Raw genomic sequence first — 12,907 nt, forward strand, 5'->3', positions numbered from 1 at the left:
ACCCACTTTACTTTCCCCATCCCTAGAAAAAATCCTACCATCACCAATTAGTTTTACCCCCGCCCCAACAAAACTTAGCGGGAACCCACCTCGTGTGGTTGGCAGCATGTCCGACAGCCCCTGCCAGGCAGTCACCATCTCTGGGTTCTTTTCCAGGTCTGCAAAGTTCTTCCACACTCTGATGGCACCATCGTCTTGGGGGGCACAGAGAAAGAGAACACAAAGCAACATCACTGCTGGTGCAACTCTCGTAATTACTTGTGCACAACAAAGGAAGAAGAGAAGCGGAACTCTAGTCATACAAAGTCCAAAACTGAGAGCGTCACTTGAACTTAATCCCTCTCTAATCTTACATCCATAAAACCTGAAGCATTGTTCTACTGGGAACTGTTCTGGAAGAGCTTTTCTCCTTCCCTCGAGTAACACCTGGCATCAGATGTCGCTCCATTTCTTTGACCCATTCGTTTTCTCGAGGTGTCGTCTCTCTCCTCCTTGCTATTGGTGCCAAGAGCCACAAAAGTACTCTGCTAAATACAAACTACAACCCCACGGAAGGAGCTGAATCAAAGCCCAGCCCATCAGCAGCAAATCTTTCAAGAACACCATGTATTTTTTCAATTTGTTCCCCTTCTGTGAAACTTTTGTGCTGAGAATCAATAAATTGAAAGGAAAATGTTCTGAAGGCCCTCTCGGCTCCTCTTCCACCTCTCTTAATTATATCCAACCTGTACATTTCAGCAAAGTTGGAAAAGCTATTGACAACACTTAGACTGACAGGTTTAGAATGGTTCCTCGGGAGAGAAGCAGATCTTACTCACAGCTTTACAGAGCAGTGAATGGGAAAGAGCTCTTCATGCTCCCTGACGTGACGCTGGGTGAGATACACGGACGAGAGAGAAAGTCGCAACTGTCTGAGGAGTTTAGTGCTTAAAATAAGCCCTGCCTGCTTAAAGCAGCGCAAGTAACAGAATTTGATTCCTTATACTTTGGTTGCAGCACGATTTCCTTTGCAGCTCTGGACAGCAGCTTTTACCCAACTAACATGATGTTGCCCGAGGTACTGCGTAGGAGGAGGTTACCACGAATTTGCAGCGATAGGTGAAGACTCGGGATGATGTAACAAATAAAGCTGCGATTGGAAAGGGTCTCAGCAAGCATCTGACTTGTTCGCCGTTTGACAATGCGGCACCTACTTAAGCAGCGAAGAGATTTCAGTACTGCCAGAAGCAACTTTCAGGTTTGATCCTGGAAATGTCTCCTGAGCTCAGACCGGGCAGGCAAGCCACGGGGATCAGCTCGGGCCAATCCTTAGAGGGGAGAGCAGGAGGCCTGGAACAGCTCCATGGCCTGGAATTCTGTAAAGGCCCCAAATCCTGCCCTCTAAATGAGAAAATACGGGCTTTACCTGTGGCAGTCAGCAGCAAGGAGCAGTCCTGTCCGTTCAGGTACTCCATTGCCGTGATCCTGGTGTACCGAGGGTTCCCGTTGTGGAAATAGTCCAGCTTTTCCCCTTTCTCCCAGTCCCAGAAACTTGGGGAAAAAAAAAGATCAGGTCAGTTGTTGGTTCTCTGCGCAAGCTGTACAGAGATCTACTCATCACAGCAAAACTGAAAATCACACGTGTTGGATACCAATTCAATTCGTTTTTCTCCTTGGGCATCCAGCATCATTTTATTAATAACCTGTGTCACCCTTCTGCGAAAGAAACGGGGCGAAAGCGCCGCTGTAAGCAGCCACTGTCAACCTGCCAGGATTCCCCTGCTCTAACCCAGCCCCTCACAGCCTCACTGAGCTCCGGGGGGCTCTGCCCCGTCCCCCCGCCCCGGGAGGCTGCAGGGGGACCTGCCCCCCGATAACCCACCCGCGGCCGCTTCCCAGCCCCCAGAAACTCCTACCAGATGCTGTCCTTGTCGGCCACGGCGATGCAGGGCGTGAACGGGTGGAACTTCACCACGGAGGGGACTCCCGGGTTGCGGTTGAGGAAGATCTGATCGTCCAGCCGGGAGATGCCTGCGGGGGGCGGGAGGCAGCCGCGGCTCAGGCCCGGGGACATCCCGCCCGAGGGACGGGGCTCGGACCCCCCCAGCTGCCCAGGGCTGCTCCTCGTCCCCCCCAGTTCTCACCAACAGACCCCCGCCACTTCCCTCCTTCCTTCCCAGACCCCCGTTACCTGACAGCCCCAACTCCTCCAGCCTCATTGTCTCGCGTCCGAAGGTACAAAGTAAAAATTGTGGTGACAAACCAGGGGGCCCTTTGCTTTGGTAACCAAAGAGCGGGCAGCGAGCCAGCACAGCCAAGCCCAGAGAAATCCCAGCTTGTGCTGACAGAAAAATCAGCATCATTTTTTTCAAAATAAAAACCCAACGAGAGTGCTGCTTCCAACTTAAAATACAGTATTTCATTTTAACTTGTGGATTATTTATTTAACCTTCCATTTCAGTTCTTTTTAGGTTAATTTGCAAATGAAAAATGTATTTTCCATAGAGACATTAAAATGATGGTTAAAGACCTTTCCCATCTCTTCTTCAGAACAGTTTGCTATTCACAAACAGCTCTGGTACCCCTGACACTGCAATTTTCTGGCACAGCATGAATTCATCACACAAAATCGTAAGCCCAAGAGACATTTACTCTGTTCTAGTTTGTTTTAGAATGCATCCATTTAATCTAATTTTCATTAAAAGATCGTAAGTCTATTTTAATTCTCTTTAATATTTCACATTTTCGTTTTTCTTTAATGAATACTGGCAGTTTAGTCGCTCAGGTCAAGCAACCAGATTTGAACATTGTCTAGAAAAAGATTTCACTTCTTCAGGCAAGCACGAAAAATTCCCCTCTTTGTATTCAGACAGATCTCCCAAGCCGTACCCTGGGCTCCAGTTTCATTTCTGTATTACTCTGGTTTACGATATTCTGCGGTTTCACGACATTAAGCTGACCGTTGTACTGACTCGAGCGCAGCAAACCTCCAGGCGAGGCAGGCGCAGGAGGCTGAGCCCTGGGCAGTTCTTCCTTCAGCACATCGTTATTCCCAACTCCGTGTGCCTCAGCGGGTGCCCTGGGAGAGGAGCAGCCCCCGCCCGCCCGCTCTGCCCCGGGGATGCTGCTGGGGGATGCCAGGAGAGGAGCTCCCCGAAACACCCCCCCCCAGCTTCTGCACACAGGCAGGAATCATTTAGGTATGCAAATTCTTGAGGAAACATCATTGGGTTCCACTATATTGGAATAAATTCCTGTGCTAAAGGAGTTCCAGCCCAACCGCTGCCTCACAGAGGCATAAAGAGCCGTAAATAAAAGCGCCGTCGGCTTTCTGGAGAGACCTCGCTACCGAAACGTGAGCCTGAGGCACCTCAGAGGGCAACGTGTAAGCAGCACACAAAGCCGTGCATACAAGTATTGACAATAAAACGGAATATAAGCCGTAAGCAATCACAGAGCTCAGCAGAGCGGGAACGTGAGAGGACAGGGCTGGTTTGCCGGGGCTGGGGCTGTCCCAGCGGCGCCGACACGTCAGACACCGCCTGAGACTCCTGAGCCCGGCCGCAGCTCCGGGTTTGTCCTGCAACGTTCTGCCTTCTACCCCTTGAGAAATAACCTGCGGGATCCACCCGGCACGTTACAGGCCGGGGAGGAAAAGCCCAAACGGTGAATCAAGAGCATCTGTCAGAGGCCTGGGGGTTACTACTGTCACACAACTGCCGCCCGTCGCCCCGGGAACGCGCACGGGGAAGGGGCACCCCGTCCGCCCCGTCAGAGGCAGCTGCCGGCGCCGCAGCGCTCGCTCCTCCTGCGGGAGTCCTCAGCCGCTGGGCTGGGCTGGGCTGGGCAGGCGACCCCGCGCCGAGCGCTCCCTGCGGGACCCTCCCCGGCTCCGTTCCCAGACACTTGACATCCCAAGTGGCCGCTCCCCGGGTCTGGCTGAGAGCCACAAGGTGAGCGACTTGGTGAACACGAGCAGCAGCGGGGCCCAGCCGGCGCACGGGGAGCGCGTCCCCTCTCCAGCACGAGGGGCAGCGCGGGGTCGTGGCTAACTGGGATTTCCCAGGTCAGCGGCCTGGCCCCGCGCAGTGCTCGGACTCGAGAAGCTGCCTGCAGCCTGGGCAGGAGGGAACCAACTCACCCTTCTGGATGATCTTCTGGGCTTGCTTCCTGACCCGAGCGTTGCGCAGAAACCGCCACTCTCTCTCCTTGCGGATCTGGCTCTCCAGGTCATGCTCCTCTGGGATCTTTCAGTGTATCGGCATATTCACAACACAGAGAAACAGCAACCATCAGAACTCCGTGAATCACCTCTGTAACACACTCGCACACACGCGTGTCAGACTAAGCCATAAATTCTGCAGGGTCTCCAGCTTCGGGCAGTGAACAGAGGAGCTCACGGGACCTCGTGCTATTAAATACTTGAGCATCTTTCTGGTCTAAATCTTCCCCATCATCTGTAATCTCCTCTCCTCTCCTTTTGCTGTCCTATTATTTTGTTTTAAGTCACCGGCATTTCTCCAAAGTGAATGACAGGGGGTTTCTGAAGAGCCACGTACATTCCCATCGCCCGTCGCTGTATCACACGCGAGGGGTCAGTAGGGAACCTCCTTCTGCTGTACCCACAGTCACCGTCACTCCCTTCCTCCCTGAACACTGCAAGTCGGATTTCAGTGCGATACAGATTACTCTGCTTAACACTTTTCAGGTGAAAAGCATCACGTAGCAATCAGATTAAAGAAAGAACACAGCTTTGATACAGGCAGAAAGCCGAGAAAACATTAAAATCTTTCTTTCATTCTTAATAGATGACTGCAGGCCAAAAAAGGCATTACTCTACTTTCAAATCCCCGAGATGCTCGAGTTCCCAACATCGCATTTACCAGTAACAGCAACTGTTTCAGTTTCCCACACCAGAACTGGCTGTAAGGAAACGGTGCCCCCGTGTCATCGTGGTGTGATTACACCCAAACTTCCACCTGAAATCGGAGAGAGGCCCTGGAGCAGCAGACAGCCACTCCGATCCGTTTTACCGCGTTTACTCCCAGCCCACAGCCCCGGGCCCCGCCGTACTCCGCCGCTTTCCCGCACACCCCAGCCAGGCGGCCAGCGGGGAATCTGCTCCTGCGCTACGGCACCTCCTGCCGGGGACTTGAGAGGTCAAGGTGCTGGTCCCGAGGGCCGGCAGAGACCCCGGGTGTTCCAAAGGACGGGATCAGAAGGAATAAACTCACACCATCTCATCCCCAAAAGCACCTCAGGAGTTACGCACGGATGTGTCTGATTTCACGCTTAAAAAATGACCCAAGACCAGGAACAGCACCGCTCCAGAAACATCCTTGGATCAATAAAGGGCTGAGCTGCCAGACTCTAATCCAGCTCCTCCTGACGACGGCTGTTCCAAATGGAGTGCCTCTTGGAGAAGAGAGACATAAAAGACAAAGTCTTTTCACTCCTTCCCCACTCCCCACAAACACACATTTTTTATTGTTTTTTTTTTTCCTGAATAAGAAAGTACTTAAATCATCTGTCACTATTATAGAGACCATCTTCAAAATGCAGTATGCTTTGGAAAACAGCTATTACTGAGCTGAATTTCTGCCTCTTTAAAATAAATAACAAGAAACTCACCCTCTACCTTTCCTCCTGGCAAAAAAAAAAAAAAAAGCAAGCACTACTATTTAGATTTTTCAAGAATACATCATCTATTAGAAAGGCAATGACAAATGACCAATAATGTAAAGCAATAAACAAACCTAAGATAAAATACATCAGAGAGCAGGGAAATTACACCTACACCTTAATGAAAATCCAGCTTCTCTGGGAATAAATTAAAGACAGACCTAAAAGGCCAGGGGAAGGGAAGGGAATGAGCAGAATGGTAAATTCTCCTACAGGCACCCAGCGGCTTTCACAGGTTAGGACTAAGAAATACGCAGTTGAGCAAAGCACTCTTCATTTGAGCAGATAAAGAATATCAGATTTTAAAGGAGCTGCTGGGCTTTTCAGCTCTGAAGAAAAATAACTTAACTCTTCCAAGGAGGCTGAGCGGGCAGTTGTTTTTATCATCCGGTATCAGTGAGATTCCTCCTGTAGGGAGCCCTCGCAGGGCACGGTCCCCGGACGCTACAGCATCAGTAGCTCGCGTACGGCAAGACAAGGCTCAGACGGGGCTGGAAGCTCGCTCAGCGCCAGCGACTGGAGGATGAAATACTCTGCCGAGAGGCCGGGAGGGTGCAGGCCCCCGGACCAGAGACCAGGAGGCTCCCACTGAGCCCGGCAAACACCCTCCATCCGCCACCCGGGGGCCGCCCGAGCTCCCTGCCTTCTGCTTGGCCCCTCTGACAGCAGCGAAGGGCTTTTGGGGCAGAAATGCTCTTTCTGTTGGAAGCCCTGCCTGCGCAGCGTGCCCTGCGTGCCCCCTACAAGCGGGGGAGCAGATGGCAAAAGGGACTGAGCAAGAAACCGAGACAGAAGCGTGGCCACCGCCCCCCCCCAGGCTGTCACCGGCGGGATGACAGATCTCTGGGGACACGCTGGCTGGTGAGAAACCTCCAGTGCCGCTTTGCTAAGCCAAACCTGTGTGCACCGATTGCTTTGGAGACAATAAACTGCCAAACGTCCAACCGTCAGCCCAAAGGCCCCAAGAAAGGCAAGCGCAGGCCCGCACGACGCGCGCAGCGAGACTGCAGGGTTCTGTGGTAAACAGAGCCCAACTCCTCCTCCCCAGCAACACCAGAGCATTTATTTGGTTTGAAAATGGACGTACGGGTCCTTCCAAGACCGTGTGTGAGAACGCCCTTGCGGCGTGGCACCGCCAGCCCCTCCGTGGCCGTCCCTGCGGGGCTGCAGCGCTCTCCCCAGGGGCAGGGGGATGCAGGGGCTCCTCCCCACCCTCTTGTGCTGCTCCTGCACCTCCTCCTCTCTAGGCTGCCTGCAGGCAGGGCCCAGCATGTCCTCTCTCCTCACTGAAACCTCACCATCTTTTGGCAGTGTCTGGAGCAGTTGCTGTCCTCCCAACTGCAGCATTTTGGTGCATCCCCAAGCCCTGCGTTCACCCACAGGTCCTTAAAAAAGGGATGACAGTGGTTATTATCATTTCCTTAGATAGGAAATAAAGGCATCTCCACCGTCTACAGGCTTTCCTCTCTGCTGTCTGGGCAGAACTGACAATGACAAAATCCTGCCGTATCTCGTTAGCTGTGGCCTCTGATTGCTTTGGCCACTGGAGACAACGCTCGTGGTGGGTGAGTAACGGTGACCTGAGCTGTGCCGGGTCAGGGGACCCCCCCGAAACCAAACCTCCCCAGCCCCTGGTACCACACACAGCTCCCGCACGTAGCCCGACCGCCGGCGCAGGGCAGCAGCCAGAGCTGACTCAGTACCAGGAGAACGCTGGGGAGAGATCATTTCACCACCTCAGATCCCCAGCACGTTACGAGATCCAGCGCAGGAGTGAGGCACCAACTGACGAGGGGAGAGAAGGGCCCCGTCTGGATCTTCCTGCATGGAATCCTACTTAATCCCTTGGGTTTGGTGTCAGTTCCCGTGTCTGCATCCGCAGTGCTGGTGTGCTGCTTGACTGTGACAAACCTGGAAGCTGGTCGCCATCCCAGCAAAGCCCTTCCTCCCCCAGAACAGCGGAGGAATGAGGGTGCCCTCCCCTGGCCCGGTCCACTCCTGGTGCCTGGGCACCTCCCTGCAGCTCCCCCAATCCCCGTTTGCTCTCGGGCGGCCTCTGCCCCCGCACTCAGACACTTGCCACCTTTGTCTTCCTCTTCATCCCCTGAAGATGTGAGCAAAGGGGAGTCCCAGCTGCTCGCCCGTGGGATCACCATGTTGTGGAGGGGTTGTTTCCACCCATCCCTGCACGAGGCAGTCAGTTCCTTGCAGTAAGAGAACACTAAGGGCATATGTTAAAGTCTTGGCTTCGGTGCAGTTGACTCAAACAACCGCAGTCTCTGTGCCAAAGGCTCTGCAGACGGGGGATGTCATCACCTTGGAACTGGTAAGGGAGGTTCCTGCAAAGATGCTTCCGCCAGGATCTGTGTGTGTCCAAAACCTTCCCCCAGGTCCAGCTGGGATCACAGCTGAAAACGCCCAAAATATCCTCGCTGAGCACTAGATACTTACTTCAGATCCAGACTCACCAGTCCCAGGGTTATCGTGAAGCTGATTGATGCTGGTTGGAGTTTGGTGAACAGGCAAGTTAAAAAGAGAAGGAACAGGGCCCGAGCCTGCATAGAAAGAAACCTGGCAGGATTCTGTGGGAGGGCCACAGAGCTTTCAGAGAAGAAAAATGGCAAGAACAATGCAGAAAAATCCCCGGGCGTCCTTTTAAAGTGTTATCAGAGAGTAAACGTACAATACTCTTAATGAAATAAACTCTGTTGAACTCAAAAGCGTTGCAAGTAAGCGTAACCTAGCAGAGATGCTCTAAGCTAGTTTAGTTAAGCGTGACACAGGCCGTTAGTGTACTGCTGCCACACAGGCAAGGTTTGACCGGCCGAGCCCTCAGCCCGTCGCCCAGCGAGCAGGAAGAGTCGGAGCCCGCAGGTAAAACGCAGCCCTTTGCTCCCACGGCCAGGACAGAGCTCCACGGCTCCTCTCGTCAGGAGGGAGCAACAATCCAAGAAAATATGAAGCCCCCCGAACACGTCACAGGGGAGCTTCTGGCGACAAACAAGCGCGGGAGCGCGTCGGGACGTGTGTGCAGCCGAGAGCTGTGGCCTCCAGCCCAGCTGCTGCTGGCTGGGAAAACAGAAATTATTATTCAAAAGAATGAACTGTTTAAGCCCATTGATTCATGCCTGTCTCCCTCCCAGCCAGCTCCCGTTTAAGCCTCAGAAAGTCCTTTCAGTAAGCCAGAGCCCGGTTCCGGCTGTCCCGGGCAGGGCTACCCGGGGGGGATCAGCCACGCGCCCGCTCCCACTCGCACAGGAGCCAGTTACGATCCTGAAAGCTCCCACCGAGCAGCATCGTTTGAAACCCAACGAAACGTTTCTCCTTTAGCTCTGTCTCTGCCTCTCGGCGCGGCAGCGAGCGTTCGGAGGGGAGCAGGGGGGTCAGCAGACGGCTCCAGCGGTCGACACGGCACTTCCCCGGGAGCGTCCCCGCAGCCCTCGCACGGAGGCTCACTCCTCCACCAGGCTCTGACCCCGGCCAAGCACGGTGCTGAAGCTAAGGCAGGGAGTTATCAGGAAGGATTGCTTGTGTAATTCTCACCTTCCAGGATCCTCACCGGCTCCTGCCTGCGTGTTCTGCCAGCCCTGGCAGTGACAGATGCTGCTCCCGCTCCCCCGGACTCAGGGCTTCCTGACAGCTGGCACGAGGCCTCCCCGGGCCTCTCGGGCCAAGACTGCCCGTGGTTCACAGAACAGCCTTTTGCCACGGGAGTTTTCAGGAAGAGGGTGAGTATCTTGTTTTTCCTGGCACACCGAGAATTCACAATGCAGTATTTTCTTTCTCTGTTTATTTGATTAGATAATCAATAAATCAAATTCGGTATGATGGCTTGAAACCGAGCCAGTGATTTACACTGGAAATTAATCCCTCAATCTTTCCAGTGAAGGCAGTCTCGGAGCAAGGTCTATGAAGCAAAACTAAATTCATAAATTAAATATGACTAAGATGCACTCACAGTCATTTTATGTTTATTCATTACAGGAATAGTTGTCTTGCCTTTCCCTGTTTATGATGGTAGGCAGCATCTCCAATGAAGTGTCAGAATTAAACATCAATGTCATCTTTTTCCACCGGTACTCAGTAGACTTTACTTTTTGCCTTTTTCATGAGGCTGAAGTTCCCAAAAGACAACAGCCACCAGGCAGGGCTGTGTGTTCTTTGTTCCTGCAGGAACAGCAGTTGCAGGGAAGGAGCCCTCTGCAGCAGCTCAGCCACCACAGGATGGCCAGTCCTGCTGATTACACAAGCTGCAATCAAGGAACGCCAAAGAAAGTTCTCGTAGAAGGATTTCTCCTTGCACGCCATGTTACACCTAATTCCCTGTTAGGACAACACACAGGTTTTTTCTGCAGAAACCCTCTACTTGGCCTTTTAAAGCTGCTTTACAGAAGCAATGGGGAAATCAATCCTCTTCCTTGTTTTATTAGAAAATAGATTTTGTTTTGCTTAAACTTTTTACCTAAAACATTGCGACCGAGGACAGTCCGTGCTCAGGAAACTCAACCCCAGCCAGTATTTCCAAACAAAACCACTTAGGAAACGATCACACGAACCATTGCTGCCAAAGCTGAAGAGACAGAGCGGGGGGTGTGGGGAAGCCCTCCATTTCCACGCGCCCCCTTTCCCGGCTTCTGCAGATGAGTACAGAAATGCTCCGCATTGTTTATTTCCTCCCCTAATTCCCTAATTTTAGCACAGGGAGTAGTAAACCCCCACACAGAGCACTGATCCTGCCTTTGGCTCGCTGTCTACCCTGATTTATTTTATTAAGACAGACACCACTCTTCACTGGGAAGAGCTTTCCTTAAAAAGCAGACAAATGTTTTTAATAAGAACTAAAGACACGGAACAACATCCCCCCTCCTCCTCCTCCCCTCTTGTACTCTCTTCTGGACTTGAATCGAGACACCAAAACTCATGCTGATGAGAGAAAGCCTTGGTTTAAAGCTTGACCTAGCAAACCAAGCCCCACAGGCCAGCCACATGTCCTAATGAATTATTCTGCTAATGATATCACAAGAAAGTTAATGTCACTGAGCCGAGGAATCAGCTTTAAAGCAATCGCTTTACCATCGAGTCTGTCCTCCTGGTGATTCTTTAAAGAAATCAAAGCCACACACACACTGGCTGCTACGCGACTCCTTTGCTGATCCCCTTCAACTTGGGGCAATTACTTCACCTCCTCACCGAACAATTCAACACAGGCGCGGAGGGAGCGGTGGCGGATGGTTCGGTGGCAATTCTTGGATGAGGCAGCACATTAAATGGAAGATTTCTTCATTATTAAGATTTAAATATCAGTGGTGGGATACGAACACCCGTTGTGGAGCTGCTCAGGTAATGGTATTAATACCGGCTGTGCATTATTATTCATGGAAACTGCAGTACCTCAAAGAAATTAAGCTGAAAGTTCTGTTACAGTTTGTGCTGCTTCACTCCCCAGGTTCCTGGAGGCTTGCTTTATCGTGTTGGCTTATAATAAGGCAAGATTTACTGCTTGCTTTCATTTCATACTTAAAATTGAAACCTGATCTTTGGCTAAAAGATTCTGGGAATTTAACAGTTTCTCTTTCCAGTCACTGATGATCTTTGCCCATCTCTCAAGAGCTCTGTTTTGCTTTTTTTCCCTGGGACAAGGCTTCAGTGTATCTCTCATTTCACTCAAAGCCAACTCAGTTACCAGAACACGCTTCTAAAAAGATCTCAGTGGAGATTGGTCATTACCACCCTCATTCTTTGCCATAATAGAACTTTTTCTTTTTTAATCTTTAAAAACCAACAGTGATGCTGCCAAAGTTTCCCCCAGGCAGTCACGTGGATGTCCAGCCACTATCACTTTCTCCTTTTCAAGTTAAAGGCGTCTCTACCAGGGACCTGTAAGCAGAGCACAGCTCTGAGGTCACACTCGAGTACAGAGCCCTCTCCTTTCCCTCGCCAGACTGAAGGAAGAGGAAGGGGGAAAGAGGAGGGGGAGGCACAGCCTGCGCTCAGGACGCCAGCACTTCTCAGGAGCTGCAGTGCCGTGGTTCAGAAAGCACGCACAGAGATAACCAAGTATTACCTTCATGACCGGCTGAGCAAAATACTTGGCGCTCCAGTCACAAAACCCCGTCTGCACTGTGGCCGAAATGAAACTTTTGTGTCCAACGGTATCATCGGCATCGTCAGTGGTCTGTCCAGAAAGAGAGCAGGATGTTAACCCACGTCCCTGCCGTTCACGCAGGCAAGATGCACACATAGTAATCCCCAGCCTTCAACACATCCCCGGGCAGAAAAAAGCTCCAACAGGTTGCCAAGGATATGACATTTCTGACATCTAGCTCTACGATCCCTGTCATTACATTAGCTCTTTGGAAACGCGACAATTCCCTCGTCTGCACAGCACAAGACATAATCAGGCTACCGTATGAATCAGGGCTGAAGCATGAGCGCATCATCAAAATCAAGTCCCAGGATGAGTTTTCTCACGGACTCCCAAGCATCTGGCATGAGAAACAGTGGAGCAGTGAAGATGATTCAAGATAAAGCGCAGCCAGACGCAGCTCCAGATCAAGGGCGTATATGGATTGAATATCTGCTACGAAGCGCAAGACATCCAAAAAGAAAATGGAGAAAGTACTCCATTCACTCAGGTTTCCGGCATTTTTTTCAGAAAACAGGATCCAGGCTAGTGCTGCCGTCCCCATGAGAAGTGAAGCTGTTGCTGCAAAGGCTTCAACATTTCCTCCTTGTAATCACACACAGAACTGAGCATCCACCTCCGGGAGCTTCTGTGAGGTCCCTGACTAGAGGCAGAAGTGCCGAGGGAAGGGAAGAGCAGTCACTGCTCAGCACCCAGGACACGGAAAGCCGTGCTGCCCACCTGTGCCGTGGGCTGAGGCACAGGCCTCGGCCGGGACAGTCCTGCCCTTTTACAGCCCCAGGGGGAGAGAAGGAGGGTCAGGGCCCCCCCTCCACCCCGCCCTGGGCAGTACTAGAGCTTCCCCCCAGGCACAGAGCCCACACCACAAAAATCCCAGAAACGCGCAGAAGTAGAGGGAGAGGGAGGTGGCCGAGTCCTGCAGAACCCCGAGCCCCGGTAAGCAACAGTCCCGATCTCCAAGTGATGGCCACGGGCATGTCCCGGCGTGCTCAGGCCCCACCGTGTTCACCCGAGTGGCTGAGCTGAAGCCATCCGCAGGTGACACGCAGCATCCTTTGTGCATACTAAAATCTGACTAATTGCTCGACTTGGCACCACACC

General features: G+C 52.2%; 1 protein-coding gene across 4 annotated transcripts in view; it reads right to left on the minus strand.

Annotated features, from left to right (window-relative positions):
• The window catches only part of RPTOR (regulatory associated protein of MTOR complex 1), a 150,558-nt gene that overhangs the window by 20,452 nt on the left and 117,199 nt on the right, over window positions 1–12,907 (minus strand). For all 4 annotated transcript variants that reach the window (XM_026860840.1, XM_026860838.1, XM_026860837.1 and 1 more), the window contains 5 exons: window positions 11,726–11,836; window positions 4,121–4,226; window positions 1,896–2,010; window positions 1,406–1,530; window positions 90–194 (listed from right to left, as the gene is read on the minus strand). In XM_026860840.1, the coding sequence (XP_026716641.1) occupies window positions 90–194; window positions 1,406–1,530; window positions 1,896–2,010; window positions 4,121–4,226; window positions 11,726–11,836 (562 nt within the window). The remainder of the gene's footprint in view (window positions 1–89; window positions 195–1,405; window positions 1,531–1,895; window positions 2,011–4,120; window positions 4,227–11,725; window positions 11,837–12,907) is intronic.

The sequence above is a fragment of the Athene cunicularia genome (genome assembly GCF_003259725.1).
Source record: "Athene cunicularia isolate RWA chromosome 18 unlocalized genomic scaffold, athCun1 chr18_part1, whole genome shotgun sequence".
NCBI lineage: Eukaryota > Metazoa > Chordata > Aves > Strigiformes > Strigidae > Athene > Athene cunicularia.